This window comes from Phalangium opilio, unplaced genomic scaffold, assembly GCF_054372755.1.
Source record: "Phalangium opilio isolate 3A_F unplaced genomic scaffold, DU_Popi_V2 ptg000017l_1, whole genome shotgun sequence".
In the NCBI taxonomy this organism is placed as follows: Eukaryota; Metazoa; Arthropoda; class Arachnida; order Opiliones; family Phalangiidae; genus Phalangium; species Phalangium opilio.
Genome location: NW_028324151.1, coordinates 4,771,010 through 4,798,415, shown reverse-complemented (window position 1 = coordinate 4,798,415; position 27,406 = coordinate 4,771,010). Strand labels below are relative to the sequence as shown.

Genomic DNA, 27,406 nt, shown 5'->3' with positions numbered 1-27,406 from the left:
TTATTAATGAAACATATCACGTACCCATCAGTATTCTGACACGCTGTCACGCTCTGTAGGATACTAGTTGACCACGCCTTCTTTTGTTACGAATTAACAGATTAAAATGGATGGAAAGAGAGTGTAACTGAATTAAAAAAAAATTGGTTTTTTTCGTCAGTTAATTTAATATGAAAGCTAGCATGCTATGAATTAAAAAATTCATTAATAAATAAACAAACTTTAATACAGAAGTAGGCTATATCTAAACAAATATTATTAGGCCTACAGGAAATACGTTTATGGGACAAACTCAGAAATAAATGTAATAGTTTACCTTCACTTTAATGGTCAAGGGGCGTGGCGGCTTCCGCAACACGTTCTCTATATAATTAAATAAGCCCATCCTAATATAAATTTAGCCAATTAACTTTTAATTCATTCCGTTTTCTGTATCTCTTCTACCGCTCTCAGATGCGTACGACGATGACCCTGAAATCCCAGAGGTGGCGACCTTCAACCCACGTTCTAAACGCCAAGTCGAGACGGAACGTTCCACGACACTGGACGCTAAAAGCACAACAACGGTGGACCCGACGTTGGGCATGTGGTCACCACCCGAGAACGACACGGACAATCACACCCACTCCGGACACCGTAAAGGTCACGGCGGGGTTCACGTGGCTCAATGGCGTTGGGAATATGTTAAAACACCCTTCATCTATACTACCTTCGTTATCACAGCCGGATTATGTAAAATAGGTCGGTGACCTTTGAACTTTTGACCGCTTTTTAATTATTATTTGACTGTTGGGCTTATGAGGCGGCGTTTATTTAATTATAGGTTATCATCACGCGGACTTTCTATCCTCCATAGTTCCAGAGTCATGGTAAATAACCGCGTTAATTAGATTAAGCCAATTAACTTAATTAATATTCATTAGATTTAATCCCGTAGCCTTTTAATTATTTTGGGAACCGCCGTCGGGAGCATTCTATAGTGAGTCTTGATGTTTTTTCTTTGAGCTTATGTTAACTTTTAAAGGGAGAGTGAAATACTTTGAGTGTAAAGTATAAATCTCTTTTATCAATCAGAGCGTTTAGAAGGTGAACCTCATGACGCCTAGTTATTTAGAAATTAGTATATTTTATTTATTTTTGAATATTTCACGACATAATTCCGCTTCTATCAAGAACCCATTAATCGACCCGATAACGTATGAATCTTACAGAGAAAATTTTAATAAGGAGAGGCCGATTGATGAAAAGTTTTAATTTATTTGCAAAGGGTCTTTCAGATTCAGACGATCCAACTTTTTGACTCAGCTTTTTGGGTCAACTCGAGTTGAATAAACTAGTTGGATCGTGTGAATAGATGAGTTGAGTCACCAAAATGTTGGCTAGGAAAATTTGGATCAGTGTATGAGGTTAATATAATAGCAGTATCGACATTTCACTCTCTCTTTGTTAAGTATTTTATATTACATCATATTTTTTTGTCTTACGTTGGAATATAATTAATCCTAATTAATCTCGTTATTAACTTTCCTCCTCTCCCCCGCTATTTTGTCTGGTTGATGGGGAACGTAGCGCTACGGGTTCCGAAAATTTGCTTCCACAGTTCGACTCCAGAACGTTTTTTCTCTTCCTGCTACCTCCGTAAGTCCATAATGATCCTTTTTTGTCCCTTCTCCCAACCCCTTCCTCATGCTTCATTATTTACATACACTGAAGCCTTTGACAAAGTTCCGCTTAATCCGTCCATGCGCGAATCTAATCTTTAAGGAAAAAAGGGCCCCTGGGCATTTTTTATATTTAAATCTCATGGACAATTAAAATTCCTTCTGAAATTATGCAAGGAACGAATAGCTCGGTCTATCTCCCTTAGATAAGACTTTATACTTACTGACTTTAATGTATTATTATTAAGGGTTGTTTATGCGTAGTTTTATTAGCTCTATTCATCATATTTTATTTATCGTTTCCGCCTTTTATCAATATTGTTTCTAATTGTGTGGACCATTAAAGTTCATATGGGGTAAAATATTACTCAAGGTATCCCCAAAACAAAACAAGTCGGGGTCGCCCACGTCGAGGTAGGACAACATAGGTTTCTGAATCATAAAATGTCTTGGTATTTGGAAACATTTGCTCATTTATTACAAGAAGGATTGTTATATACCACCAAAAGTAACAGGCTAATAACTATAAAAAGCTCATAGATCACAAAACTTCACAAGTGTACACTGTTGCATCACTTCTATTAAACCTAGTTCACACAAACGAAACACTATGAGATCACTCCTGGACCACTCCGAGTGAACTAAGAGTGTACCCTAGTGATCCAGAAGTGCTTTTATAATTTGCAGTGCAGGGCGATTCCCATGAAGGGCCAAGATTTAAGTTTCATGAATCGTGAGAATAGCTGAGATTTTTTCGATTTGTAGAGTTCATCCTCTCTTTAAAATCTGGAATTTATACAGGGTGTTTGTGAAAGGTCCATCAATAATGAAAGGGCGTATTTATTGGGCCATTTTGAGTCGAAAATGTTCTATGACATTTTTCCGTTCGGGCCACTGTTTTCAAGTTATGATTGGAGTAATTTACGGATGACCCCTTAAATTTAATTAAGAAATTGAAAGACAGCACTAATTTAATGAAGGGGTCATCCCTAAAATATTCAAATCATAACTCGAAAACCGTGGCTCGGACGGCAAAATGTCATAGAACATTTTCGACTCAAAATGGCCCAATAAATACGCCCTTTCATTATTGATGGACTTTTCACAAACACCCTGTATAGGGTAGTAGCCAATCTGAGAGGGTTAGTAATGTTGGGAAAGAAGGGTGGATGGGTAGGGGAGTTGTGAGATTTTTCGAGGGAACTTGTACGCGAAGTTTCCCCGGAGAAGATGAGTTTATTGATCGGAGAAAATTCCCGTGCCACCTTCAGGCTTTTGGGAACGCGTATATACTTAAAGAAGAACGATTTAGCGGTGCAAAATCTCCGTCGAACACCCACCTGTCGCTTCAGCCCCCCTCCTTGCATATATCATAAGTTTATAAGATATGTTCCTTCCATAAGTATGACGACACTTCCTATAGTTCGTAATGCTACTGAGAGACTTACAGCTCGAGATAACTAGTTCGAGAACGACGGAAGCGAGAATTGAAGTCCTACACTCGGTGGTTAATTTTGCAGGACTTCCATCTAGGTCCTATTTAGTCTGCATTACTAAGCCTTTGATATTCAGCGCCTCACCAGGCGTACTTCGCTTTAAGAAGGTGAATTTATGACCTATTTCAATCACTTTACGACAAGCTCCAGTTTGTAAGTTACCAGGAACAAACTTATGGAGGAACATATCTTATGAACTATATAGCCTTTCTTCCCATTTTCTTAGTTCCCAAGGTACTGGTTGCTATAGGTACATCAATGCCCCCATTATTGTTCTCTTTCTCGATAGAATCGTCCTGGAGTCGGCCTATTCCTTACATGACAGGGCTTTCTTTGGAAATTTGGGGACTATTCTATTATACGCCGTTGTGGTAAGTACAACACGACATCTTCCTTTTTAATGATTTGTTCATCGCCCTAAGCCCAGTACCAATTCTCTATTTATTCTGACTAATTTGAGGAAGTTCGAACCTTATATATCACACACAAGAAGTGATATCTAGTTTATTAGGGAGAAGGTATAAATTCGCCACATTTCTAGCTTTATCTCCAGTCCAAAAGACGTAGGTCCGGAGTTAATCCCCGCCCCTCTAAATTTAAATTACAATGAGCATCTCATTGGTTCTTGAAAACTCACGTCAGCCCGACGCGAATGACGAAAATTACGTATTTTCCGACTGAGGAGAGGCTGCGAAATAGCCCGGTTTCCCTTTTACGTCCCCCCTTGTATTTTGAAAGGGGGACTGGAACTATGGCGCGCGAATACTTAGGCATCTCATACCTTCTACCTAGTAAACTAGATATCACTTCTTGATGTCACTTTTGCCCATCATCATCAGAGAGAATTATGAAGTGTAGCACGAGGAGTAGAAGTTTAGATGATGCCTCTGTGGCTTTAGATTTCTACTTAATTTTTTAGTCGTAAATAGATAGGGATTGAGCAAATGAAAGTTATATACCTAAAGCACTTAGTTTTTAATTACGCATAAGTTTATTTAATTTTAATTATTGTTCTTGTTGTTTTTCGTTCTCTGTAGGGGACGTTACTCAATTGCTTCGCCATTGGTAAGAAAGTTTTCTTTATTACCTTGTTTAGTTTAATTTAAATGAGGCAAAATAATTAAATTATAAATATTAATGACTTTGAAAATAGGCGTAGTTTCATTTCAACTTTTATTTATTTAATCATATTAACTTTCTTAATTGAGTTTATAGCTTAACAAAAGTTGTCTAACTTACCAGGCTTAGAGTTTTTAAAACTCACCGATTAGTCATAGCAATTAGACACGCGTTGTAAACAATTAGCAGGAGGGGCTAATCACTGTCAAATTTCGCGTATATGCACCAATTTCGAATAACGTGTAATAATTTTAACACTGTTAAAGGCATAGCTTTTAAAGATTACACATTATAAATTTAGTACAGACAAAGGTACAGCCTGGTACACCGATTACACTTAGTGAACGGCCCCTCGAATTAGCACTCTTATCTTCTTTAATATTTTAGATAGAAAAATGGTTCCAATTAAGATATTAATTATTTTATACGCTCTTTCAATTAAAAAAGAAAAAAATAGCCCTTTAAGGTTTAATTAAATCAGAAAATTACATTCATTTCCCCCTTTTTACTTTTAAGGTCCATCTTTATACGGTCTTTCGGAATTAGGCGCCTTAGGTCCTCTGACGTTAGGAGCTTTAGAATGTTTGATTTTTAGCGCCCTTATCTCCGCCGTTGATCCAGTAGCGGTAAGGAAATTTCTTTTATAAACCTCGTCTATCTTTCTTCGTGTTTAAGTTGAAAACGAAAAATTACGTAAGATGAAAACTTCTTATTTTTACCTTTTTCTTATTTTCTTCATCTTTTCCCGCCTTTTCTCTTTTCAAAAAGGTCCTGGCGATATTCCAAGAAGTTGGCGTTCACAAAGCCCTCTATTTTCTCGTTTTTGGGGAGTCTTTACTCAACGGTATAAACGTGTCTAGAACTCTAGACAAAATTAAAAAGATTTATAATTATTAATTGTTTCTTGTCATCTCTAGAGAATTTCAAGTTATTAATTATATTTTTCTGGGTATTTTTTTTTTATTATATTTTTTAGACGCTGTTACAGTCGTTTTATATACGATGATGGTTGCATTAGCAGCCGAAAACTCAGTTACTGCCGGACAGGTAAATATGTCTCAGTTTTTTTAGTGAAGACACTTTTTGAGCTCATTTTAAATTAAAAGCTAGGCCTAATTACGTGGAAAAATAAATCGGAAATATGCCCTAGATGATTATATTTCTAAACTGAAACGCGGGTTGTAATATTGGCTATATATTTCGCATTGTTTTTTCAGTTTTAAATTAGCTTTTGAGCAATTTTTTAAATTAAAAAAAAATATCAATTTCAACCAAATTATTTCCATATATTTAAAAATTTGCAAATATTGAATTCTAAGATTTTCACAAAATCTCGTAATAAAAATAGAAAACAATTAAAATATTCGTGTTCTGCTCTAGCACGTTTAATACTCACCTCAGTTAACCCCCCCCCCCTGTAAAGGCGTTAGATAAGTGGCAATAAGTCGCAAGATGACTTGGTCCAAGTAGCTAGCTGAACTTTAACTTTAACCCTGTTTGATTTTAAACAAACTGTACAATCATTTTCTAATATTTTCTTTAAAAAAATTAGTCTCAATTTGAATATTTAATTTTCGATTTTCTTTAACAACTAGTGTTTGTTTTTCTTTTTGTAAGGTTTGAAATTATAGACCATTTAATTAATTCCAGACACCACCTTCTTAATTAAGTAATTAATGGAATAGTCTATTCCTTGGTTAGAAAGAATCCCACCCTTACCATTTAAAAAAAAAAGAAAAGAATTTTCGAAATCGAACATTTTATCGCTGAGAAACAAGTTTTATCGACATTCGAGTATTGTAGGTGAAGCCATCTTATAGGCGAACCCAATCCCATGTATTTTCAATACAACCCCTGTAGAAATGTTTCACCCGCTGAACATCAATGTCATCTGAAAAGCTGTCTACCAGTGTTTATATTTCATTTTATATTTTTATTATTATTATTTTTTTTTCATTCATCTGACTTGACAATCGTTAATCTTCTTCATTATATTGACTGTTTATGGTCATAGAATCCCACCGGGTGTTTATGACAACAACAAAAGGGCGTTGATTAATATTTTTAATTATTTGTTTTTTTTTATTTTATATAGTTGGGCTTGGGTGTTATTTCGTTCTTTTGCGTCAGTTTGGGAGGTTTAGCCATCGGATTGTTGATGGGGACTTTGACGGCTCTTCTCACCAAAAATACTCATAACGTTCGAGGTAATGATAATTTTGGCACGTCATAACACGCTTATCTCTAATTTATGCAAATTAGATGAAACAGAAGTTAATGTTTTTTCTTTACGTTAATATTACATAAATGATATTATGCGAGAAACTTTATGCAAATTAGATGAAGCAGAAATTAATGTTTTTTCATTACGTTAATATTACGTAAATGATATTATGCGAGAAACTTTAGGCAAATTAGATGAAGCAGAACTTAATGTTTTTTCATTACGTTAATGTTACATAAGTTATATTATGCGAGAAAATTTCATAAAGCTCATATTTTCCATTGGAATATAAGTTATTTTATGAATATTTGATGAATTGGGTAACCGTTTTTTGGCATAAAGTTCTTGCGGGGTTTTCTGTATTAAATTCAAAGGGTTGCGCGCATACCTAATTAAGTACTTAATGATAATTGTAAATTATTTCTTAACCTTTTCTTCCAATTAATTTACTTTTGTTTGTAATGGCTCGCTGCAGAAATACATAAAGCTTACTGGAATTATTGTGTTATATCCATTTTCACTCAACGTATCTAGGCGGATTTTTGTGGGAAGAGATAGCTAGACTAAACATTATGTATGACGAATTTTACCTATAGCGATTAACCTATCTCGTTACCTGTTGCACCTCGCGCGAACCTAATAACTCGCGTTAGAAAGACTCCATCAGAATTATGAGGCGTGACGTATATTAAGTTCTGAAGCCCGCCCACAAAATCCGCATCAGAATTTAACATGTTAGATAGGGGGGAGCACAATGATTCTTAGTAGCTGTATGCATTCCGGTTGATAGGTTGACACATAATAAATTGCTATTAATATATAATTTGTGTCTATAGTGGTGGAACCTCTGGCTATGTTAGGGATAGCGTACGCTTCGTATCTTCTTGCTGAAATGGTTCATTTTTCGGGAATTATCAGGTGTGTTTTGTTTTTACCAATTTGGTTAATTTCCCCAGAGAGTGGCTGGCTATTCACATTACTGGATTAATATTTTTTTTTTGATTTTTTGTTTCGTTTGATCAGTATAATTGGGTGTGGATTAGTCCAAGCTCAGTACGCCTGGCCTAATATTTCCCAAAAATCCTATACTACAGTCAAATATTTTAGTAAAATGTTAAGGTTAGTTTCATTGGGAAAAAAACATATACAGGGTGTTTCTGAAATAAGTCTGCAGCCATAAATTAATGAATTATTTTCTTTTCCTTTAATTGAAAATAGTGCCGTATGCGATACGGTTATTTTCCTCTTTCTGGGTATGGTACTGGTCAATGACCAGCATGTGTGGAACACCGCGTTTGTCCTTTGGTCAACCTTATTGTGCCTTATATTTCGTTTTGCTGGTAAGTTACTACTTCTTCATGAAGGAGAGAGACTATAAGATGGAGTAGTTATGTTCGTGGGTCGTTGCCGTCCCGTAGATGGAGGTACAAAGGCTACCTATTTAGAATACTACTCCATCTCATCTCCTTCCTCCAAGGTAACTTAACCTCTTGAGTCTTGACATTTTTTTTGTCGGAATATCTCTATCATGTTGAGCATCTAATTAAAATTTACCCTAAATTTCTCGGAACAGGTGTATTACTCTTAACTTATCTGGCGAATAGGTTTGATAGAATACGGAGGATTAACTTAGAAGAACAGTTTATTATGGTGAGTAATTATTTTTAATTAAAGGAAATCCTTAATTGGACACGTGGGTTTTAAAATCTTCTTTGAAGTTTTGTTCGAGGAACTGGTTTAAGGGATAAACGGAAGTTATTTTCGTCTTATTTTCAAAAGATACTCGAGAGAGAGGCTTAAAATTTGGGATTTCGAGGTTTTGTTATTTGAAACTTGTTACTAATTAGTCTGAGATTCCCTGTATATCGAGTGCGGTTTAAGTTTAGTCATTGTCCGAGGCGCTAATCACTCTAATAGTCCCTGTAAATCTATTGAGGTTTAAATGTAATCTCTGTCCAAGGTGCTAATCATTCTAATAGTCCCTGTAAATCTATTGAGGTTTAATTGTAATCATTGTCCAAGGGGCTAATCACTCTCATACTCGGTTTAAGTTTAACCCTTGTCCGAGGGGCTAATCACTCTCATACTCGATTTAAGTTTAACCCTTGTCCGAGGGGCTAATCACTCTCATACTCGGTTTAAGTTTAACCCTTGTCCGAGGGGCTAATCACTCTCATACTCGGTTTAAGTTTAACCCTTGACCGAGGGGCTAATCACTCTAATAGTCCCTGTAAATTAATTGCGGTTTAAGTATAATCACTGTCCAAGGTGCTAATCACTCTAATAGTCCCTGTAAATCTATTGAGGTTTAAATGTAATCATTGTCCGAGGGGCTAATCACTCTCATACTCCCTGAGAACTGCATCAATTATAACTTCAAATAGAATATTTTAATATTAGTTTTGTTTATGAAGTCGTAGTTTTTTAGCAAGTGTCCCACCCTTTGTTTAAGATCCATTACTCCCCATTTTCCCGTTAATGTTCCACCCCTCACTCTAGAGGTAGAGACGTTTTTAGACTTTCAATACGGACTTAAATCAATTGAAATAACATTTATATGTAAATTAAAGCGGTATTTCATGTAAAGAAGGAATGAATGGGCCTTAGAGTTAAAGTTTTAAACCTACCTTTTATCCCTAAACATTTCATGTCCTTTGCCATGATACTGTAATGTATTTTCGTAGTATATTTCGCCCACTCTTGGGTTTTATAAATCCTATAAGAAAACTGCTGGGCGCTTTGGCGACGCAAAAACCACGATCCTGTCATAAAACTCGAAATCTCAGCAAAAAACTTTTCAAAAACATCGTCATAGAAATTACCAAGAAGCGATATCTAGTTTCCTAGGGAGAAGGTATAAGACGCCTTTGTATTCGCGCGCCATAGTCCCAGTCCCCCTTTCAAATTACAAGGGGGGGGGACGTAAAAGCAGGCCGGGCAATTTCGCCGCCCCTCCTCAGTCGGAAAATATGACTGTAATTTTCGTCATTCGCGTCGCGCTGACGTGAGTTTTCAAGAACCAATGAGATCTTGGTTGTAATTTAGAGGCGGGGATTAACTCCGGACCTACTATACGTTTGGACTGGACATAAAGCTAGAAATGTGGCGAATTTATACCTTCTCCCTAAATAAACTAGATATCACTTCTTGAAATTACTAAATATTGCTATTTTTAAACTCTTAAATATGTTTTTTCGATGATTTTCTTCTGGTGAAAAAATTAACGTTATATAACGTTTCTAACAAACGCTATATATGCGCCTCGACTTAACTTAATCCATTTGCCGAAATGCCAATATGAAACCTCTACCATACGGAGACAATTTTAATGGTTCACGAATCGATAGCGTAATACGTTGTGGTACATACATTTTAGGGTTACGGTGGACTTCGTGGCGCTGTGGCCTTTTCTCTCGTTATCATGTTGGACAAAGAGACAGTTCCTCATAAGGATATGTTCGTCACCTCTACCCTGTTTATTGTTCTCTTCACGGTTTTCATACAGGTACTTATGCTCGTATTGTTGTTTATTGCGAGAAATAAAGTCCGTTCTGATTCTCTATGGTGTTAGAAGTTCGTAGCTTGAAGTACAATTACTTTTGGGTTGGGGTGACCTTTAACCTCAAATGGGTCGAATTATTGAACCCGGTCGGTTAGGAAAAAAAATGTTTTAGCGACTTGAAAAGTTCGTAGATAAGGCCAAAAAGTATGTCCTATACTTCCTTCACAGTTCCCAGCCTTTGGCTGTAGACGTCATGTAAAATGAGAAGCAAATGACCCTCCTCCTTACCCTTACACGACCTAACCAATCAGAGAAGAGCTTTTAGTGCGGTCGAATGCTTATAGAAAATAGTACTCTAAGCTAGCGATCCAAACGTTAGATCTTGGTACTAGAACTAGCATCGGCATTGTGCCTATAGAGTAATGTCAGTTCTGCGTATGCAAACGTCATACCCTTATATCTCTTAGCTCAGTGTCATCCCCCTACCAGGCGTGTACAGTATCCTCTCTTACAAAAGCGCGCCTAGAGGGAGGGATACACAGTCTACTCCCCTCTCTACCGACACTACTCTATTCACGAAATTTCCCTGTGCTACGGTCGTGATGGGGGGTCGACACTATTCTGAGGGTAAAGGGGGGTTTCTCATATTACACGGCGCGAGCAAACTTCGACGAAGTATACTTTTATGTTTTTATCTAAGAACCTTTGGTGGTATTAACACAGACGGTTCTCTACTTCATTTTACGAGCTTTCCGCGCTCTTCTACTTAATCTTCGTAAAGAGCAAATTCTGATTTTCAATCAAAGTAGAAAACTAGCACGTATTCAGACCCTAATTTCCGGTGTAAGGGGCTATAGGGTCTTTACGTGAATGTTTGCTTTGTACACCCTGAGAGTTTCATGGGCGATGAGGTTTTTCTAGGCTTTTCATGGCATTGAATGATTTTGATGATAATACCTGATTTAGGGTGGCACGATCAAACCCTTGGTTAATTTGTTGAAAATACGTCTTCAAACTGGACAAAAACATTGTCTGTTTGTCGAGATTAACACAAAGGTGGTCGATAGTGTTATGGCGGGTATTGAAGAGATAACCGGAAGTCACGGAGATAATTATTGGACGGTACGTTGTTTTACGATCATTTGAATTGACCGGAAGTGACGTGATTGTTTTTTCAAAAAAGCTAAGCCTAGTTTTCTATATATATATTTAGCACGTGTTATATTATTACGATGAGAAATATTTGAAGAAATGGCTAACGAGAGAGACCAACGAAAACGCCTTGACTAGAGTTTATACCAAACTAGTTCTGGCGTAAGTTTAACTAAATTCAGGGATAGATTTAATTTTAGAAGTAGGAATGGAGAACGGTTAGTGTTTACTTCATTCCGACTCATAGACCACCCAGTATAGAGCCCCTCCCTCCAACACGTAACGAGATGTTTAAATTATCTTATTGGCTCACTTAAACTACGTTTTGATGACGTTGCTGACGGGGACGGTGAAAAATGCGTAGTTCCTTTTTACCTCTGTCGCTATGACCCGCCTCTTCTTTCATCCCCCCCCCGGTCCCGTGGAAGGGGGTCCGGGACTTTGACGCGCGCCCACATTACTCTGTTCTCCATTCCTACTTCAAAAATTAAATCTTTCCCTGGTTTAAGTTAATTGAATTATAATTAATGGGAATCGAAATATATTTTAATTATAATAGAGATCACTTTGCTCATTTATACGGACCCGCGACGGTCATTGAAGAGAATCAACCATTAAAATTAATTGAGTAATTAATATTTAACATCTAATTTTAATTTTTAATCGTGACGTCATGGTGACGTGTTTTTTTTAATTCAATTTGAAGCGAAACGGAAGATATGGAAGAAGAGGAAGACGATGACATGTTGAGTGTCACGTGTTCCACCAAGAATGACGTAAATAACAAATTGAACGTCGATAAGTCCGGTAATTTTGAATTATATTTATTATTAATTTATTTTTCTTTATAATCGTGTACTAAATTACTAACACTATAATGAGTTAATTTGGTTATGAAAAAAAAAACTAATTTTCTTACTAACACTTTAAAACATATTTAACCTTAGCAAAGCACGTTCGTTTTGAAAACGGAGGTAAATTACTAACCAATTATCTCTCGGAGTTTGCAATGCTATATACTGTACCAAGAAGTGATATCTAGTTTATTAGGGAGAAGGTATAAGTTGCCTAAGTATTCGCGCGCCATAGTCCCAGTCCCCTTTTCAAAATACAAGGGGGGGGGCGTAAAAGGAGTCCGGGCTATTTCGCAGCCTCTCCTCAGTCGAAAAATACGACTGTAATTTTCGTCATTCGCGTCGCGCTGACGTGAGTTTTCGAGAACCAATGAGATGCTGGTTGTAATTTAGAGACGGCGGGGATTAACTCCGGACCTACTATACGTTTGGACTGGAGATAAAGCTAGAAATGTGGCGAATTTATACCTTCTCCTTAATAAACTAGGTATCACTTCTTGACTGTTCTTATTTCAAATTTGAGGACCCATTTCCAATTATGCATTGAAAAATAGTTTAGGCAGTGTACTCGCGTATTCTTGAGATGGACAGACGTTAGACGTTTATAAAAATAAGTGTCCAACCCCTCGGTAAAATGACGCAACTTTGTCTTGTACCTAAAGGCTTGTGTTGCAAATTCTGGTTGAAACCACTCTTTATAATCACCCATGTGAAATTCGTTAAGTTTAGTTCTTACCATTGATTTAATGTTTCATGCCAAATTTAGAAAATCGCAAAGCCTCAATCCAAGAATCTCCTCCCCCTACTCCTAAAAGAAGGAATACCATCGTGTCACCCATCGCTTCATTGCGCAGGCGCACTACATCAAGCGGTCCACCCCCCGAAGATGACCCTGGAAAGTTACTTCAAAAAGCCCTGCACAACAATCCTTATAATAAAGTGAGTTTATTATAACGGAAGACACGTCGAATGGGGGTTAACCTTTGACCCCCTGTTACTTAGCTCCATTTCAAGTATAACCCTAATTTGGTGGAAGATGACCACCAGGAGTTGTTGACTCATTTGAGAGCGCGTCGATTGCGAGCCCGCAGGTTGACCCTGGCCGCCATGAGTAGTCTCGGTAGTAGTCCATCCAGCTCCACCGAGGACTTGCGCATGAATACCGGAAGTCAATCCCTAAATTTGCCCGGCGACGCTAAGGTTTCCGGTTCCCCCATGTCCCCCGTCAAATCTGCCAGTCCCATCAATGACCAGACTATCAGCTATTTGTTGGAAAGGGCCAATCGGAGGCGCTCCATCATGAGTGGCAAATCCACTGGGTCCAAAATGGAGCGGGCCAACACGATAGCCTCTGGAGGATCAAGGGTTTCCTCTATCAGATCCAAAAAGGGCCGTGAAGCCGAGGAAACCAAAAGAAAGGTAGGCTATATTGATTAAATGCAACTTTTCCCGTCGAATACCTAAAAGTATATCAAATGAACCAGGAATGCATACAGTTAATTGGAATAATTGTGCCCCCATGTTAAATTCAATGCGGGTTTTGTGGGTATACCGGGCTTGAGAACTTACTACCCATCACGCCTCATAATTCTGATGGCGTCTTTCTAACTGTGATTTTATTAGTTGGTAGCATAGATAATAAACACCAGGATCAGAAGGTCGGGGGAGACCTTGCCGCGCTTTGTACAAACTGGGTAGGTTCTACTTCCGGAAATCAGCGCATGCGTACGGCGAGTCATGCACGAAAAACGAGCAGGCAGACCTCGTCTGCGCAGAAGCGGAAGTCAACTGCAGAAGTTTGGCGTGCGGCCCCCCCGCACAGGCGCGGCAAAGAGAGATACACTACGGATGGCATACCTTCCGATCCTTGTGTATATTATCTATGTTGGTAGCAGGTGTGGGAGTAAGGATAGACTAATGGCACCCCATGTTGTTTCCCCATAGAGATTAATACAGTCGAAGGCAGAGGGCTGCCATTACTCTATAGATTATTCGCGTTGTAAAATTCGTCATACATAATGATTAGTCTAGCACCTCCCACAAGATACGTTGAGTGAAAATGTGTACACAATAATTCCTATTAGCTGTATGCATTACTGAATGAACTTAAACAATACGAACATATCTTGAATTGAATTGCCCCTTATTTTATGAAATATTTTACGAAACGAAATGGGTATAAAAAATTATTAGTAAAAATATAAATCTGGGCTTCACTATGACTACAGTATTTCCAACAATTTTTAGGGGACTCCCGAAGTCCAGAAGTCAACTGTTAAACGTTTCTGAATAGACCTATCCATTGTTGACCTCAAAATTTGGGTGAAAATTCTCTCAGATTTTTTACAATAGTTCTAGAAATCACATTTCTTCAAATTTTAGAGGCACGGTTTATAAACCTTATTGTAGAACCCCGAATATGGATCACGATTAGATTACACCGTGAATTTATTAGTCTTAACCATGAATATCTAACTGGCGACCCTTTGAGTAACCTCTGTCCCTGACGCAGGGCCGTTGAGAGAGATTGCGGACCCCCTAGAAGATATGGGCCCCGGGAAAACCGACCTAATTACCCCTTCTCTCGACGGCCCTGCCCAGTGCCCAGATGGTATCAGATTTAGAGGAACGCCTTTTAGATGATCATAGTTCAACCATAACTCTATAATACTCTCCATAAGTATGGTTCTGTCGTAGATGGTGTGTTCTAGTAGCAAATATCCTTTTGACTCGTACTTCTGCAAAGAATTATAGGGCTATGGGCTAAACTCGATAAATCCATCAACGTCTTTACATTTATAACTTTCGACACTTGATTACAGCAGGGATAGATTTAATTTTAGAAGTAGGAATGGAGAAGGGTTAGTGTTTACTTCAGTCCGACTCATAGACCACCCAGTATAGAGCCCCAGCTACCTCCAACACGTAACAAAAAGTTTTAAATTATCTTTTTGGCTCACCTAAACTACGTTTTGATGACGTTGCTGACGGGGACGGCAAAAAATACGTAATTCCTTTTTACCTCTGTCGCTATGACCCACCCGCCTCTTCTTTCATACCCCCCCCCCGTTCCGTGGAAGGGGGTCCAGGACTTTGAAGCGCGCCCAGATTACTCTGTTCCCCATTCCTACTTCTAAAATTAAATCTATCCCTTATTACAGTTAGATCAATCTATTTTTTTCTTCTTTTTTAACCCAAATGTTTTAACCCTTTCTGTTTTCAGCTCAACGATAAGCGGGTCAATTCTGGCGAAAGTAGGGTTAGCTTTGGGAGTTTGGATAGTATAGGCGATAGCCAAGGGAGATCGGCTTCCCCAATTAAGAGACAAGCGACAAAAAAACCAGTGAAGGACCCAAAATTGAAGAAAAGTTTGACTTTTGACGTTTCATCACTGGATAACGAGGATATTAGTGATATAGACGAAATTGGAGAATCCAAATTTTGATCAAAATATAAATATAGGCATATTATCACCTATACTGTATTTTTAAATTAAGAATTCAAAACAGTGTCAAAGGTTAATTAAGATAAGAAAGATAATCGTATGTTTGTTAAACGGAATGTATACAGTATTTTTCGAAAAGGTTTATTTCAAATAATCCGGAATTAGCCTTATTCCTGATCAGCGCCATCTACCCATAGCGGTGACTTTGAGAACTACTGTAAGCGGCAAGCCAATCAGATGTCGCTAAAATCTGGTGACGTCATTTTTGGTAAGACCCGAGAGTGCCCGTCAGTGACGTCACCAGATTTTAGCGACATCTGATTGGCTTGCCGCTTACAGTAGTTCTCAAAGTCGCCGCTATGGGTAGGTGGCGCTGATCAGGAATAAGGCTAATTTAATGGTTGGGTGGTGGTTTTTGGGTGGTTTATGGGATTGAACATTTGAAAGTTACGTTGTTCAGGTACTGAACCGATAGGACACCGGTTTAAGGACCTGAACGTACGGCACGTCGTTATTGAAAACACTGTTGTTGCGCATATATAGTATAGAAAAATCATAATAAATTTTTAAGAAATGAAGTATTTTAGGGTCAGTGAACTTTTATATAAAACTCTCTGTAAAAGGGATATAGTATCGTGTATCCTTTTATGTTTCCAGGATATCCGGTTTTAAGGCGTTAAATTTCGCGCGCTTTATTTACTAGCGGATTGATGACTGGTCATTTTAAGAGTATATAAATATACATACATATATATATATAACCACTAACCGCCATTTTTAGACAAACCCCCCTTCCCCTCATAGGAAATCGTTATATTTGAGAAATTGTTGAGTGTAAAGATAAGAAATTTTTATTTTTTCTCCTACAATACATGGTAAAAAGTCAACTTTAAGTTGTAATCTACTATCATGATTAAAATAATGCTGTTGTCTTTAGATAAATACGTTGCGTTTTGTTTTAAAATGTACTTAAGGTATTTTAATAATTCTACAACGATATGGAAGCGAAATCATTAAACTAAACGTGAGTAATATCAGCTTAAAACCACTTCGCGTTTTGCGCCTTAAAATTCCCACGTTCCGGGCCTTGGTTAACTTTATAGTCACGTGACTCAATCGATAACGGCCTCTTATTGGTCGGCAGGCTGTCTGCTGTCGGTAGTTGATTTTTTTTACCTATACCGTCACCGTGCGCCGACGATTATTTTGTAATGGCTGACGAAGCTCCTAATGCCGAAAATACTGAAAAGGAGAAAGTAAATTCAAATGAAAAGAATGATGGACGTAAAAAGAGCCACGAACATAAAAAGGCGTAAGTTATTTGTGTAATTTATGCATGGGGAATATTAGAGAAAGTCGAAGAGAAGAAACGAAATGCTAAGCCTTGGCTATAACACGCTGCAATCATTATGCCCTATCCACAGCTTCCCTGAGCCGCCCAAGTGCTTTTAAATCTGTATAGTCATGATTTTAGGGGTTAATTGCGTTAATTACTTCCTTGTCACAACTTTAAACAATCGTAAAAATGCTCAACAATGGGTTATTTAGGTCCGATAAAAAGAAAAAGGCTCAGAAAGAGAAGCAACCTCCTCCCACGGAAGATGAAACTTCTGAATCAGTTTTAGAACAACAAATTAGTGAAATTAAAGTAAATTATTGCGTAGACACAATTAAAAAGGGAGATTATACAATATTAGACATTTATAGAAAGCTATGGAGGCAGCAAATTTAAATTCTATGCATCAAGGTCCCGCTAAAACGCGAGATGAAGCTTTAAGAAAACACTTTGAATTTTGGGACACTCAACCTGTTCCTAAATTAGACGAAGATGTAACTGCCAATGAGGCAATTGAAACAGAAAAACCTGTAGATGAAATACGTAAAGAACCTTACTCTTTACCATCAGATTTCCATTGGGAAACATTAGATCTAAATGAACCTTTAGTTGTAAGTTCTAAACTAATTACTTCAAGGCCAACTTTTTAACTAGTATCATTTTTTGGTGTAGTTAAAAGAACTTTATATTCTTCTGAACGAAAATTACGTAGAAGATGATGATAATATGTTTAGATTTGATTATTCTCCTGAATTTTTGAAATGGTAAGAAAGTGTGTTAATCTTTTATTTCATTTGGCAACTTAACGTCAATGTATTTAATTCAGGGCTTTGCAACCACCTGGTTGGCAAAAACAATGGCACTGTGGTGTTCGCGTAGTCAAAAGTGGCAAACTAGTTGGATTTATTAGCGCTGTACCTGCAAATATTAGGATATACTCAAAGTATGGATCGTACACTCGTACTTTTACAGGGTTCATACAAACATGGAAAACAGGGAAAACCTGGAAAAATCAGGGAAATAAATAGTTGACAAAAACCTCAGGGAAAATTCAGGGAAATTTCGAATTTTTAGTAAAATTTAGGGAAATTTGCGTCAAACAGGGGCCAAGTAATTGAGCAAAATGTTCGTGAACATACCCCCTTCATAGGATTAACATTACACTATACTTTGGAGGCTCATAACTCTGGTTCTACTGGAGATACGGGGATGTCCTTTGAGTATGTTATAGCCCAACTTGTCCCCCATCCAACCATACTAAAGACTTGGGACTACGACAAACAGGGGCCAAGTAATTAAGCAAAACGTAAACAAACAACCCCTCCATAGGAATAGCATTAGACCCAACTTTGGAGGCTCGTAACTCTGGTTATATTAGAGATACGGGGATGTCCTTTGAGTATGTTATAGTCCTATTTGTCCCCCATCCAACCATACTAAAAACGTAGGGCTACGACAAACAGGGGCCGAGAAATTAAGCAAAATGTTCCTGAACATACCCCCCTCCATAGGATTAACATTACACTATACTTTGGAGGCTCGTAACTCTGCGTCTATTAGTGATACAGGGATGTCCTTTGAGTATGTTATAGTCCTATTTGTCCCCCATCCAACCATACTAAAAACGTAGGGCTACGACAAACAGGGGCCGAGAAATTAAGCAAAATGTTCATAAACAACCCCCTCCATAGGATTAACATTACACTATACTTTGGAGTCTCATAACTCTGGTTATGTTAGAGATACGGGGATGTCCTTTGAGTATGTTATAGTCCTTGCCCCCCCCCCTCCTTTGTTAACATTTGCTCCATAGAATACTCCATATACGGGAAAAACCTGGAAAACTCAGGGAAATTTGTTTTCCAAAAGTTGTATGAACCCTGGCTGTTTTAACTAAATCCCCACTTATCTAACTGATATTTCTGATTTGATAATCACTAATCAGAGTTCAGAAAATGGTAGAAATTAACTTCCTTTGCGTACACAAGAAACTAAGGTCCAAACGCGTGGCACCGGTTCTAATCAGGGAAATAACTAGACGGGTCAATTTAGAAGGAATATTTCAAGCTGTTTACACCGCAGGCATAGTCTTACCCAAACCAGTTGGAACTTGCCGTTATTGGCATCGGTCTCTCAATCCCCGTAAACTTATTGAAGTTAAATTCTCACACCTGAGTCGTAATATGACCATGCAACGAACTTTGAAGCTTTATAAACTTCCTGAAGCAACAAAAACTGAAGGTTTCAGACCCCTAACGTTAGTTGATATTCCAGAGGCGCATAATCTATTAAAGAAGGTAATTAGGACAAAGAAATGAACAGTTCTAGCATGGATGAAGGATGCGCGTGAGCTTGAAATTTGTTTTCACTCTACAGGATAGGCAACTCCCTATCTCGATCGACAGAATATTCTGTATATACTCTGTTACAACATCGGTTGTCAGCACGCGCAAAGCTAGGTCTCTATGTAACGTAGCTTTGTACGTGCTGTCAAGAGACAAAAAACTTCAGGATCTTCAGGATTTAAAATATCCGCGAGATTTTTAGCTCGAGTGCACGGACCTCTAGGCCTTAGTTTCAAATACGTGTAGTAGGCTGTAGGCAATTTCACACGTATTTGAAACTAAGGCCTAGAGGTCCGTGCACTTGAGCTAAAAGACTCGCGGATATTTTTAATCCTGAAGATCCGGAAGTTTTTCGTCTCTTGATAGCACGTACAAAGCTACGTTCCATAGAGAAATAGCTTTGCGCGTGCTGACAACCGATGTTGTAACAGAGTATATACAGAATAAGCTGTCGTCCGAGATAGGGAGTTGCCTATCCTATAGCGTGAAAACAAATTTCCTCACGCGCATCCTTCATCCATGGTTCTAGGGTAATTAAACAAATTACACACATTTTTCTTTCAGTATCTGGATAAATTTGATTTGGTGCCTGTATTTTCGGAGGAAGAATTCGCTCATTGGTTTATGCCAAAACAAAACGTGATAGACAGTTTTGTAGTTGTGGTAAATATTCATTTGTTCAAGAGATTTCAGGCAATGTCTGATATAAATCTCATCCAATCTCAGAAAAAAGGGAAAGTGACGGACTTTGTCAGTTTCTACACGCTACCGTCTACTGTCATGCACCATCCTTCTTACAAGTCTTTGAAGGCCGCATACGCCTTCTATACAGTCAATAATGCAACTCCTCTTATTGATCTTATTCAAGATGCTCTTATAGTTGCAAAACTTGTAATTATTTATTATTATTTTTAACACAGAGTTTTTTATTAATTACTTGGTCTTATAATTCATATAAAATACTCAGGGTTCGTACAAACCTGGAAAACCGGGAGAAATCAGGGAAATAAATAGTTGACAAAAACCTCAGGGAAATTTCGGATTTTTAGTAAAATTCAGGGAAATCAGGCAGGGAAATTTGCTTCAAACAGGGGCCGAGTAATTCAGCAAAATGTTCGTGAACATTCCCTCCATAGGAATAGCATTAGACCCAACTTTGGAGGCTCGTAACTCTGTGTCTACTAGAGATACGGGGACGCCCTTTGAGTATGTTATAGTCCTATTTGTCCCCCATCCAACCATACTAAAAACTTAGGGCTACGACAAACAGGGGCCGAGTAATTAAGCAAAATGTTCGTGAACATACCCCCCTCCATAGGATTGACATTACACTATACTTTGGAGGCTCATAACTCTGGTTCTACTAGAGATATGGGGATGCCCTTTGATTATGTAATAGTCCTATTTCCCCCCCCCTCCTTCGTTAACATTTGCTCCATAGGAAAAAACCTGGAAAACTTGGGGAAGTATATGGGGGAAAAACCTCCCATAAATCTCAGGGAAATTTGTTTTCCAAAAGTTGTATGAACCCTGATTTGAATCTGTCCTATATTATCCTATATTCTTAATTTACATTACAGGATGGCTACGACGTTTTTAATGCCTTAGACTTGATGGACAACAAAGAATTTCTAGAGAAATTAAAATTCGGTATCGGAGATGGAAATTTACAGTACTACTTTTACAATTGGAGGTGTCCACCGATGCCAGCGGAAAAGGTAAGTAATTATAATACCCTAATTAACTCCATTTAAATTAAAATCTTAACTAATTAATCATTCTTTTCTTTATTCAGATTGGTTTAGTATTACAATAAAAAAAATTAAGTTTTTTTTTTTTTAATTTCATAAAGTTTAAAAAAATAGTAACATTAAAAATAAACAAACATGATAAAGGAGGACGCAATACATTAATTAATTTGGACCATTATATTTAAATTAATTAATTATATAAAATCATCATGGAGAATGTAGTAATTAATAATTAAATCAAACCCCAAAAGAAATAATGTGGCTAATTAAAGAAAGGGGTAAATGAAGCTCCGATAAAATAAATAAAAAAACCCCCATAGTGAGTCATTAATTACTTTTTCCAAAAAGCTTTTAGAGGACTTTGAGAGCTTAATTTTATTAATTACAATCCACTAAGTCTTAAATAATTAATTCCTAATTAAAATTAGTTGACTTGAGAATAAGGATAATTTATTGAAAATTAAAAGATATTCACGATACTGAGTAATCTTTCTACTCTGAGAAACAAATGATACAAAATGAAACAACAACCCTTGTAAGATATTTCCCGTTAAAACTAATAAGAAGAAAAATTAAAATACAAAAACAATATACGAGGTTTTTTTACCAAAACAAAGCATTTTTAAATTCATCTTTAACAGTCTATGGTAAAATTATTCCATCCACTTAATGCAAATACTTTTGCTGCCTACGTGAAAACAAATTTGAAATTAATGATAAACAAATTTGAAATTTGAAATTAATTAAGCATATTTTATTGAAATTAATGATAAACAAATTTGAAATTAATTAAGCATATTTTATTCTTTTTTCATTTTGCAAAAAATAAATAAAAACAATTATTACACCATTTTTCTAGGCCTACAAAGTCAATTAAAAAAGTCTCCTAAAGAGAAAGATATTAATTAACCAAAATTAATTAATTACAAATCTGATGAAAATTTCTCCTGAATGTTTACAACAAAATTAATTAAATAATAATTATTAATTAGTGAAATTTAAATTTAAATTATTTTTCATCTTTGTAATAAATAATTTATGACAAAATTATTATAATAATAATAATTGTAGAGTAGGTTTAATTTTTATTACGCAAATTGTTTTATAATTAATTAATTATTAATAGAGGGAACGCTTTATCTATTCATTAACTATGACGTAAATATGTTTAATTAATTAATCCACCTTATTTCCTTTCGCCGGAAGTTAGGCTTAGCTCGGGATTCATGGGGGGGCGAGTACCGGGAATAAATTTGTCTGTCGTCTGCTACAGTACATATTTTTGGCTTATGTAGCAGACGACAGACGAATTTCTTCCTGTTATTCACCCCCATGAATCCCGAGCTAAGCCTAACTTCCGGCGAAAGGGAATAAGGTGGATTAAGTTAGGGTAATGAGTGGAAAATGCAGTTCTCTAATTACATTTATTACGCCCATGTTTGAATTTTGAAATTTCCTCTCTCTCTCTCTCTCTCACTTGAACAAATGTTTCTGTTTTTACGTTCTTTGCGTGTGCCTGTAAAAAAACCATATTCTAAGGTCATAAGGAGGGTCAAAAGGGGTCACAAAGGTAATTTGTATATCTATGAATAAGTATATGCAGTTTGGAAACCCTAAGTATCACCCTTGGGCCCCTTGAACCCTCGTTTTGACCTTGGTCTATGGCACAATGAATGTACATCTTTAAAAAAAAAAGTTGCATAAAAAGGAATTTATTAAAAATTATCATTCCTGTATGGTAAAGAGTTAATTATTATTAATTATAGTTAATTTTAAAAAAATAGTTCAACCGTTAAAAGTAATTTTTTATTTTATTTTCCAATTTCTACTCCAGGGGCATGAGTTTATTGCTCCTTGGCGCTTAGGTTTATTACTCCATGGCGGCATGGATTCCCGCCATGTGCTCCGATGTTTATCCTTCATCTGTCAAATGTTTTTGCTGCCGCGTGATAATTTAAGGGCCAGTTAATTAACAGACATCATTATTAATTAATCAGCATAATTAACTTATGGGGATATAGAGTGCTATACTATTTAAACTGCCAATATTATTTTTGGGCACCCCAAACCCTTTTTTGGGTTTCATAGTACATGCCTAGCTTTTTCATGTTACTGGAAGTTCTGGAACCAAAAAAAAATCACACTTTCTCACATATTGATCCAAAATTTTACTTGAATCCTAATCATAACTCATTTTCTTTATTAAAATATGAAAATTATTCGAATCTGCAATTATGACGTCATCAACGCGAGTCGTCCTCACTTCGCGCCCATGTTCGCGCCAACCCCGCCCTCCCTCGTCCTCCCCAAGTTAAGTGGTTTTTGTTTGTGGGAACTTGTTAAGGTCGACGAGGTTAATGAATTTTTAATTTACGGTTTTGTGTTAATTTTGGTGCCCAATTAATGGATTGCTGTTTCGACAACCTTTTAAATGTAAGTAATCTAAGTATTTTCATTAATTATTTACAGTAGAACGGATTATTTTTGACAATTGAAAGTGATTTAAGTTTGGGGGCGATGGGGGTTAGGGTTAGCAACCTGTTGACGGGACGGGGCGCGGGAAGCCACTCACTCATGTCATGCCGGTTAACTTTTAACGTGATAGAAGGCTTTATTCGCATGAAATGATTGATTTAAGGGGTTATTTCTAGTTAATTTGATTGATTATCATTATAATCTTCCGTGATGGATAGATATTAAGCGTGATTGAATCTCGTAGGGCCTGGATTTGGGTGTTGTAGACTGCAATAGTCAAGAATTTTTTTTGTAACAAGGAAGAAATAATTTACGCCATTTTAAATTTTTTTGAAGAAGAAAGGGGGCGGGGATTGTCGAAGAGTGAGAGTCATAGGGTGCATTACTGGTTCGCGGCAGTCGTAATGAAATTTTGTTATAGGCTTTTAATATTTTATTCCAAATTAGAATACTTATTATTATAATTTATTTATCAAAACTAAAAGGTTTTAGGCAATAAGAGGGACCCGTAGACTTTATACCGGATTATTTTAGCTATGATTAGGTGTTTTTTTTTTTCATTTAGGGCTAGTTTTAGATTAGGTTATCATGCAACTCTATGCCGGTCTCATGGATGATTACTACGTCAGACCCTCAGTTCTGGCAGCCATATTGGTGGGTTATAGCATTCCTCCTTCACTCAAAATTAAAAACTCTTTTATAAAACTTTTATTCCAAACCCAGTCATAATCAAACTCCGTTCGTTATCTTACATCGTAACAAAAAGCACGACTCTAGTATTTAAAATATCGTCCCACTTATATATCACGTGACGTAACGTTTATTTTAGTGAAAGTATAGTACCCTCGTTGTAGTTTTCACTTGACCGCGGGAACCCAATGTACTTAAGAACTCAAAACCTATAATCTTGACACTTAAATCTAGGTCTCAAAGTAAAACGAAGTCAACCGAGTTTATGTACACAAAATGAGACGTAACGCTATTCGCCCACCTTGTACCTAACCCTACTCTTGGCATACAATAACCTAACTCCTAAAAGGAAATAATAATAATAAAAATAGGGTAATATGCCATTGCCTTTTTAAAACAAATATAGATCAGTCGTTGTACGTACGACCATGGTACGACCGGCCCTGACCTTATAATACTAGTGGTACACTTTATAGCTTTATTTTAGCGTTTTTTATCCCCTAAATGCCCTTCACCGGCCCGAGAATGTCCTCCAAAGATATTCTGGGTTATGTCCAAGGAACTCCAGTGCCCCACTACTCTGATAACATTCATATAAGCATCGTAAGGAGGGGGGGAATCAAAATGACTTTCGATTTCTAACCTTGAAAGATGCCAAGGATGTTTAATATGGTTCTTGCCTTCCCTCTCTCACTCGCTCGCTTTGTAAGCCGTCATTTATTAATATCATGAATTTATTCAATTCTACCACGAATATTGCACCGTATTTTTTCCATATCCATCATATTATTAAAAAGAAATATTTAATAAGGATTGAAAATATGACCTATGACCCCATGTAAATAAACCCATCAGTTTGAGGAGTATATAACCCTTTAGCGCACGCCATTATGTTTAAATATTATTAAAAAGAAACATTTAAAGGCCTTGAAATTCTGACCTATGACCCCATGAAAATAAGCCCATCAGTCTGTGACCTATGACCCCATGAAAATAAACCCATCAGCCTGTGACCTATGACCCCATGAAAATAAACCCATCAGCCTGTGACCTATGACCCCATGAAAATAAACCCATCAGTCTGTGACCTATGACCCCATGAAAATAAACCCATCAGTTTGGGAAATATATAACCCTTTAGCTTACGGCATCTATGTTTAACTATTATTAAAAAGAAACATTTAAAAGCCTTGAAATTCTGACCTATGACCCCATGAAAATAAACCCATCAGTTTGAGAAGTATTGAACCCTTTAGCGCACGCCATCTATGTTTAAATTTAATGAAATATTTCAACTTTTTCAATCTTTTCGGTGCAGGCATACTAAAATGTAAAACTCAAACACAGTGTATGAAAAATACCCCCATTTACAAACATGCCAAGTGCTATTTTCAGTTCAATATTCATGATTAAAATGAATAACCTCGTACAAATATCAATTATAATCCGCCCATTTTATCCCCGCGCGACGAGTGTGTGTGTGCCTATATTTATTTAGGTTGGGGGAGTTCATTGTAGCGTCACGTGTCTAGCCGGGCTGAGCGCGCCGTACCGTTAAGCCTCGCCGCCTCTCTCTCTCTCTCTCTCGCTCGCCTGCTCGTTCATCGTCGAGTCGTTCGTTGTTTCTCCCTTGGGTAACTTTACCTCTCTTGGCGTTTACTCGGTCAATGGGTTACTACAATCCTTCTCCTTGCTTTGGCGAGGCTTTCAATTCGGGGACGGCCGCCGTACTAAGGTGTACTAGGCTGGCTGGCACGCGTAAGGAAGACACTGACCGTTTGTCGTCGCTCGCTGTCCTCCAAAATTATCTAGTTCTCTCGTCTTCTTTCCTCGTAAATAACCTAGGCTTAAAGTGTAGAAGGGGTGATGATAGACGAAACCATCTTTTGGAATGATCCAAAGATGCGTACATAATTATGGCAAAGACGTAGTAACTCACTGTTATAACTATATATGCATAAGTTTATAAGATATGTTCCTTCCATAAGTTTGTCACTTGTAATTTTGAAGTTTTTGTAGTAGGTCATATATTAGGTTCGAGGTAAAGCGATGATTGCCTGGTAAGGCGCTGTTAAAGGCTTAGTAATGCAGACTAAATAGGACCTAGATGGAACTTGGTCCTGCAAAATTAATTAACCACCGAGTGTGGGAATTCAATTCTAGCTTCCGTCGTTCTGCTAGAACTAGTTATCGCGAGCTGTAAGTCTCTTCTGTAGCATTATGAAGTAAATAGGTAGTGTCATACTTATGGAATATATCACTTATAAACTTATGATATTAACAGTGATGAGTAGTTCTTTCCTGGTTCCCCCCCCCTACAGTTTATGGTTTTAAGTTAGTTATGGAATTTTTCCTCTCAAAATTCTCCCGTTTTTCAAATAGACGCGGCCACCCCTCCGTTTTAATAATGATGGCTTCTTTAGTTTAGTGTAGCGTGGTCAAGGCCAACTTCGAGCCCTCGATATAGTTCCCGTATTTTCTACCTCTCTGAGTCTCTGCCCTTCTAAAGCTTATGTTGACTTCTTTCTCTTATCTGGAACATCGATTTATATTAAAAGCATTCATTTTTTTATTCTTTTCAAGAGATGTGGGTTAACAATGGGAATCATCTTGGCTCGTGCCGGCCGCCGTTTTGAGGGTGTTTTTACAAGCAAAACGGGGTCAGTGTCAAGGTCTAGTTTTCTTCATATCGCCGCTTTAGTTTTAATAGATCGGTTGAATTCGGTTCAGGGACGTCGCCTTCGTTCACCGAGCGGCTCATTGGCATATTTTTTGACATGGTTTTATTTTTGTAGTCGAAATGAGATCTCTATATGACCACGCGAGGTCGTTTAAGTTTAATCTGCCCGAGAATGGACCCATTGGAGGTTTCCAAAGTCATTGGAAGAGTCTATTTTTTCTAAGGAAGAGTACTGTACTGTAGCAATTTAGGCCTACTTTGGAGGGTCCCATTTTTAGAGGGGATTTATTAGATAGGGCTGAGGATAGGGGTAAGAATACCATGCGAAGTCGTTTAAGTTCTATCTGCTCTGCTAGAGAATGGGCACGTTGGAGGTTTTCAAAGTCATTGGAGGAGTCTATTTTTTAAGGAAAGGTACTAGTAATTTAGCCTACTTGGGAAGGTCCCATTTTTAGAGGGGTTTTATTAGATAGGGCTGAGGATAGGGTTAAGGATACCATGCGAGGTCGTTTAAGTTCTATCTGCTCTGCTAGAGAATGGACCCATTGGAGGTTTCCAAAGTCATTGGAGGAGTCTATTTTTTTAAGGAGACATTTGGCCTACTTGGGTAGGTCCCATTTTTAAGGGGGGTTTATTAGATAGGGGTCAACATAGGGTTAAGAATACCACGCGAGGT

At 37.3% G+C, this 27,406-nt stretch overlaps 2 protein-coding genes across 5 annotated transcripts in view; both read left to right on the top strand.

The window, feature by feature from the left end:
• Positions 1 to 16,395, top strand: part of LOC149702626 (Na(+)/H(+) exchanger beta-like) — a 48,104-nt gene extending 31,709 nt beyond the window's left edge. For 2 of the 4 annotated variants that reach the window (XM_089866489.1, XM_089866488.1), the window contains exons 3-25: positions 454 to 741; positions 824 to 869; positions 938 to 979; positions 1,549 to 1,638; positions 3,447 to 3,528; positions 4,195 to 4,222; positions 4,793 to 4,902; positions 5,045 to 5,120; positions 5,253 to 5,323; positions 6,372 to 6,483; positions 7,337 to 7,418; positions 7,524 to 7,619; positions 7,719 to 7,840; positions 8,074 to 8,150; positions 9,877 to 10,005; positions 10,969 to 11,124; positions 11,216 to 11,316; positions 11,714 to 11,782; positions 11,861 to 11,961; positions 12,102 to 12,128; positions 12,775 to 12,947; positions 13,011 to 13,427; positions 15,232 to 16,395. In XM_089866489.1, coding sequence (XP_089722615.1) covers positions 454 to 741; positions 824 to 869; positions 938 to 979; positions 1,549 to 1,638; positions 3,447 to 3,528; positions 4,195 to 4,222; positions 4,793 to 4,902; positions 5,045 to 5,120; positions 5,253 to 5,323; positions 6,372 to 6,483; positions 7,337 to 7,418; positions 7,524 to 7,619; positions 7,719 to 7,840; positions 8,074 to 8,150; positions 9,877 to 10,005; positions 10,969 to 11,124; positions 11,216 to 11,316; positions 11,714 to 11,782; positions 11,861 to 11,961; positions 12,102 to 12,128; positions 12,775 to 12,947; positions 13,011 to 13,427; positions 15,232 to 15,453 — 2,717 coding nt within the window. In that variant the 3' untranslated portion in view covers positions 15,454 to 16,395. The remainder of the gene's footprint in view (positions 1 to 453; positions 742 to 823; positions 870 to 937; positions 980 to 1,548; positions 1,639 to 3,446; positions 3,529 to 4,194; positions 4,223 to 4,792; positions 4,903 to 5,044; positions 5,121 to 5,252; positions 5,324 to 6,371; positions 6,484 to 7,336; positions 7,419 to 7,523; positions 7,620 to 7,718; positions 7,841 to 8,073; positions 8,151 to 9,876; positions 10,006 to 10,968; positions 11,125 to 11,215; positions 11,317 to 11,713; positions 11,783 to 11,860; positions 11,962 to 12,101; positions 12,129 to 12,774; positions 12,948 to 13,010; positions 13,428 to 15,231) is intronic. The other 2 variants (XM_089866490.1, XM_089866491.1) reach the window with 2 other exon arrangements.
• Positions 16,396 to 16,608: 213 nt separating this feature from the next.
• On the top strand, positions 16,609 to 22,628 carry Nmt (N-myristoyl transferase). Its single transcript, XM_089866499.1, has 10 exons — positions 16,609 to 16,765; positions 17,002 to 17,101; positions 17,161 to 17,400; positions 17,462 to 17,553; positions 17,616 to 17,732; positions 18,735 to 19,086; positions 19,699 to 19,797; positions 19,861 to 20,025; positions 20,715 to 20,852; positions 20,930 to 22,628. The coding sequence occupies exons 1-10, from the start codon at positions 16,665 to 16,667 to the stop codon at positions 20,948 to 20,950; spliced, it is 1,425 nt and encodes a 474-aa protein (XP_089722625.1). The 5' UTR covers positions 16,609 to 16,664; the 3' UTR covers positions 20,951 to 22,628.
• The last annotated feature ends 4,778 nt before the right edge of the window (positions 22,629 to 27,406 follow it).

Coding starts and splice junctions, on each gene's coding strand:
- Nmt (XM_089866499.1), top strand. CDS start 16,665: ATGGCTGACGAAGCTCCTAATGCCGAAAATACTGAAAAGGAGAAAGTA. Junction 16,766..17,001: donor AGCCACGAACATAAAAAGGC/GTAAGTTATTTG, acceptor TGGGTTATTTAG/GTCCGATAAAAAGAAAAAGG. Junction 17,102..17,160: donor AACAAATTAGTGAAATTAAA/GTAAATTATTGC, acceptor AGACATTTATAG/AAAGCTATGGAGGCAGCAAA.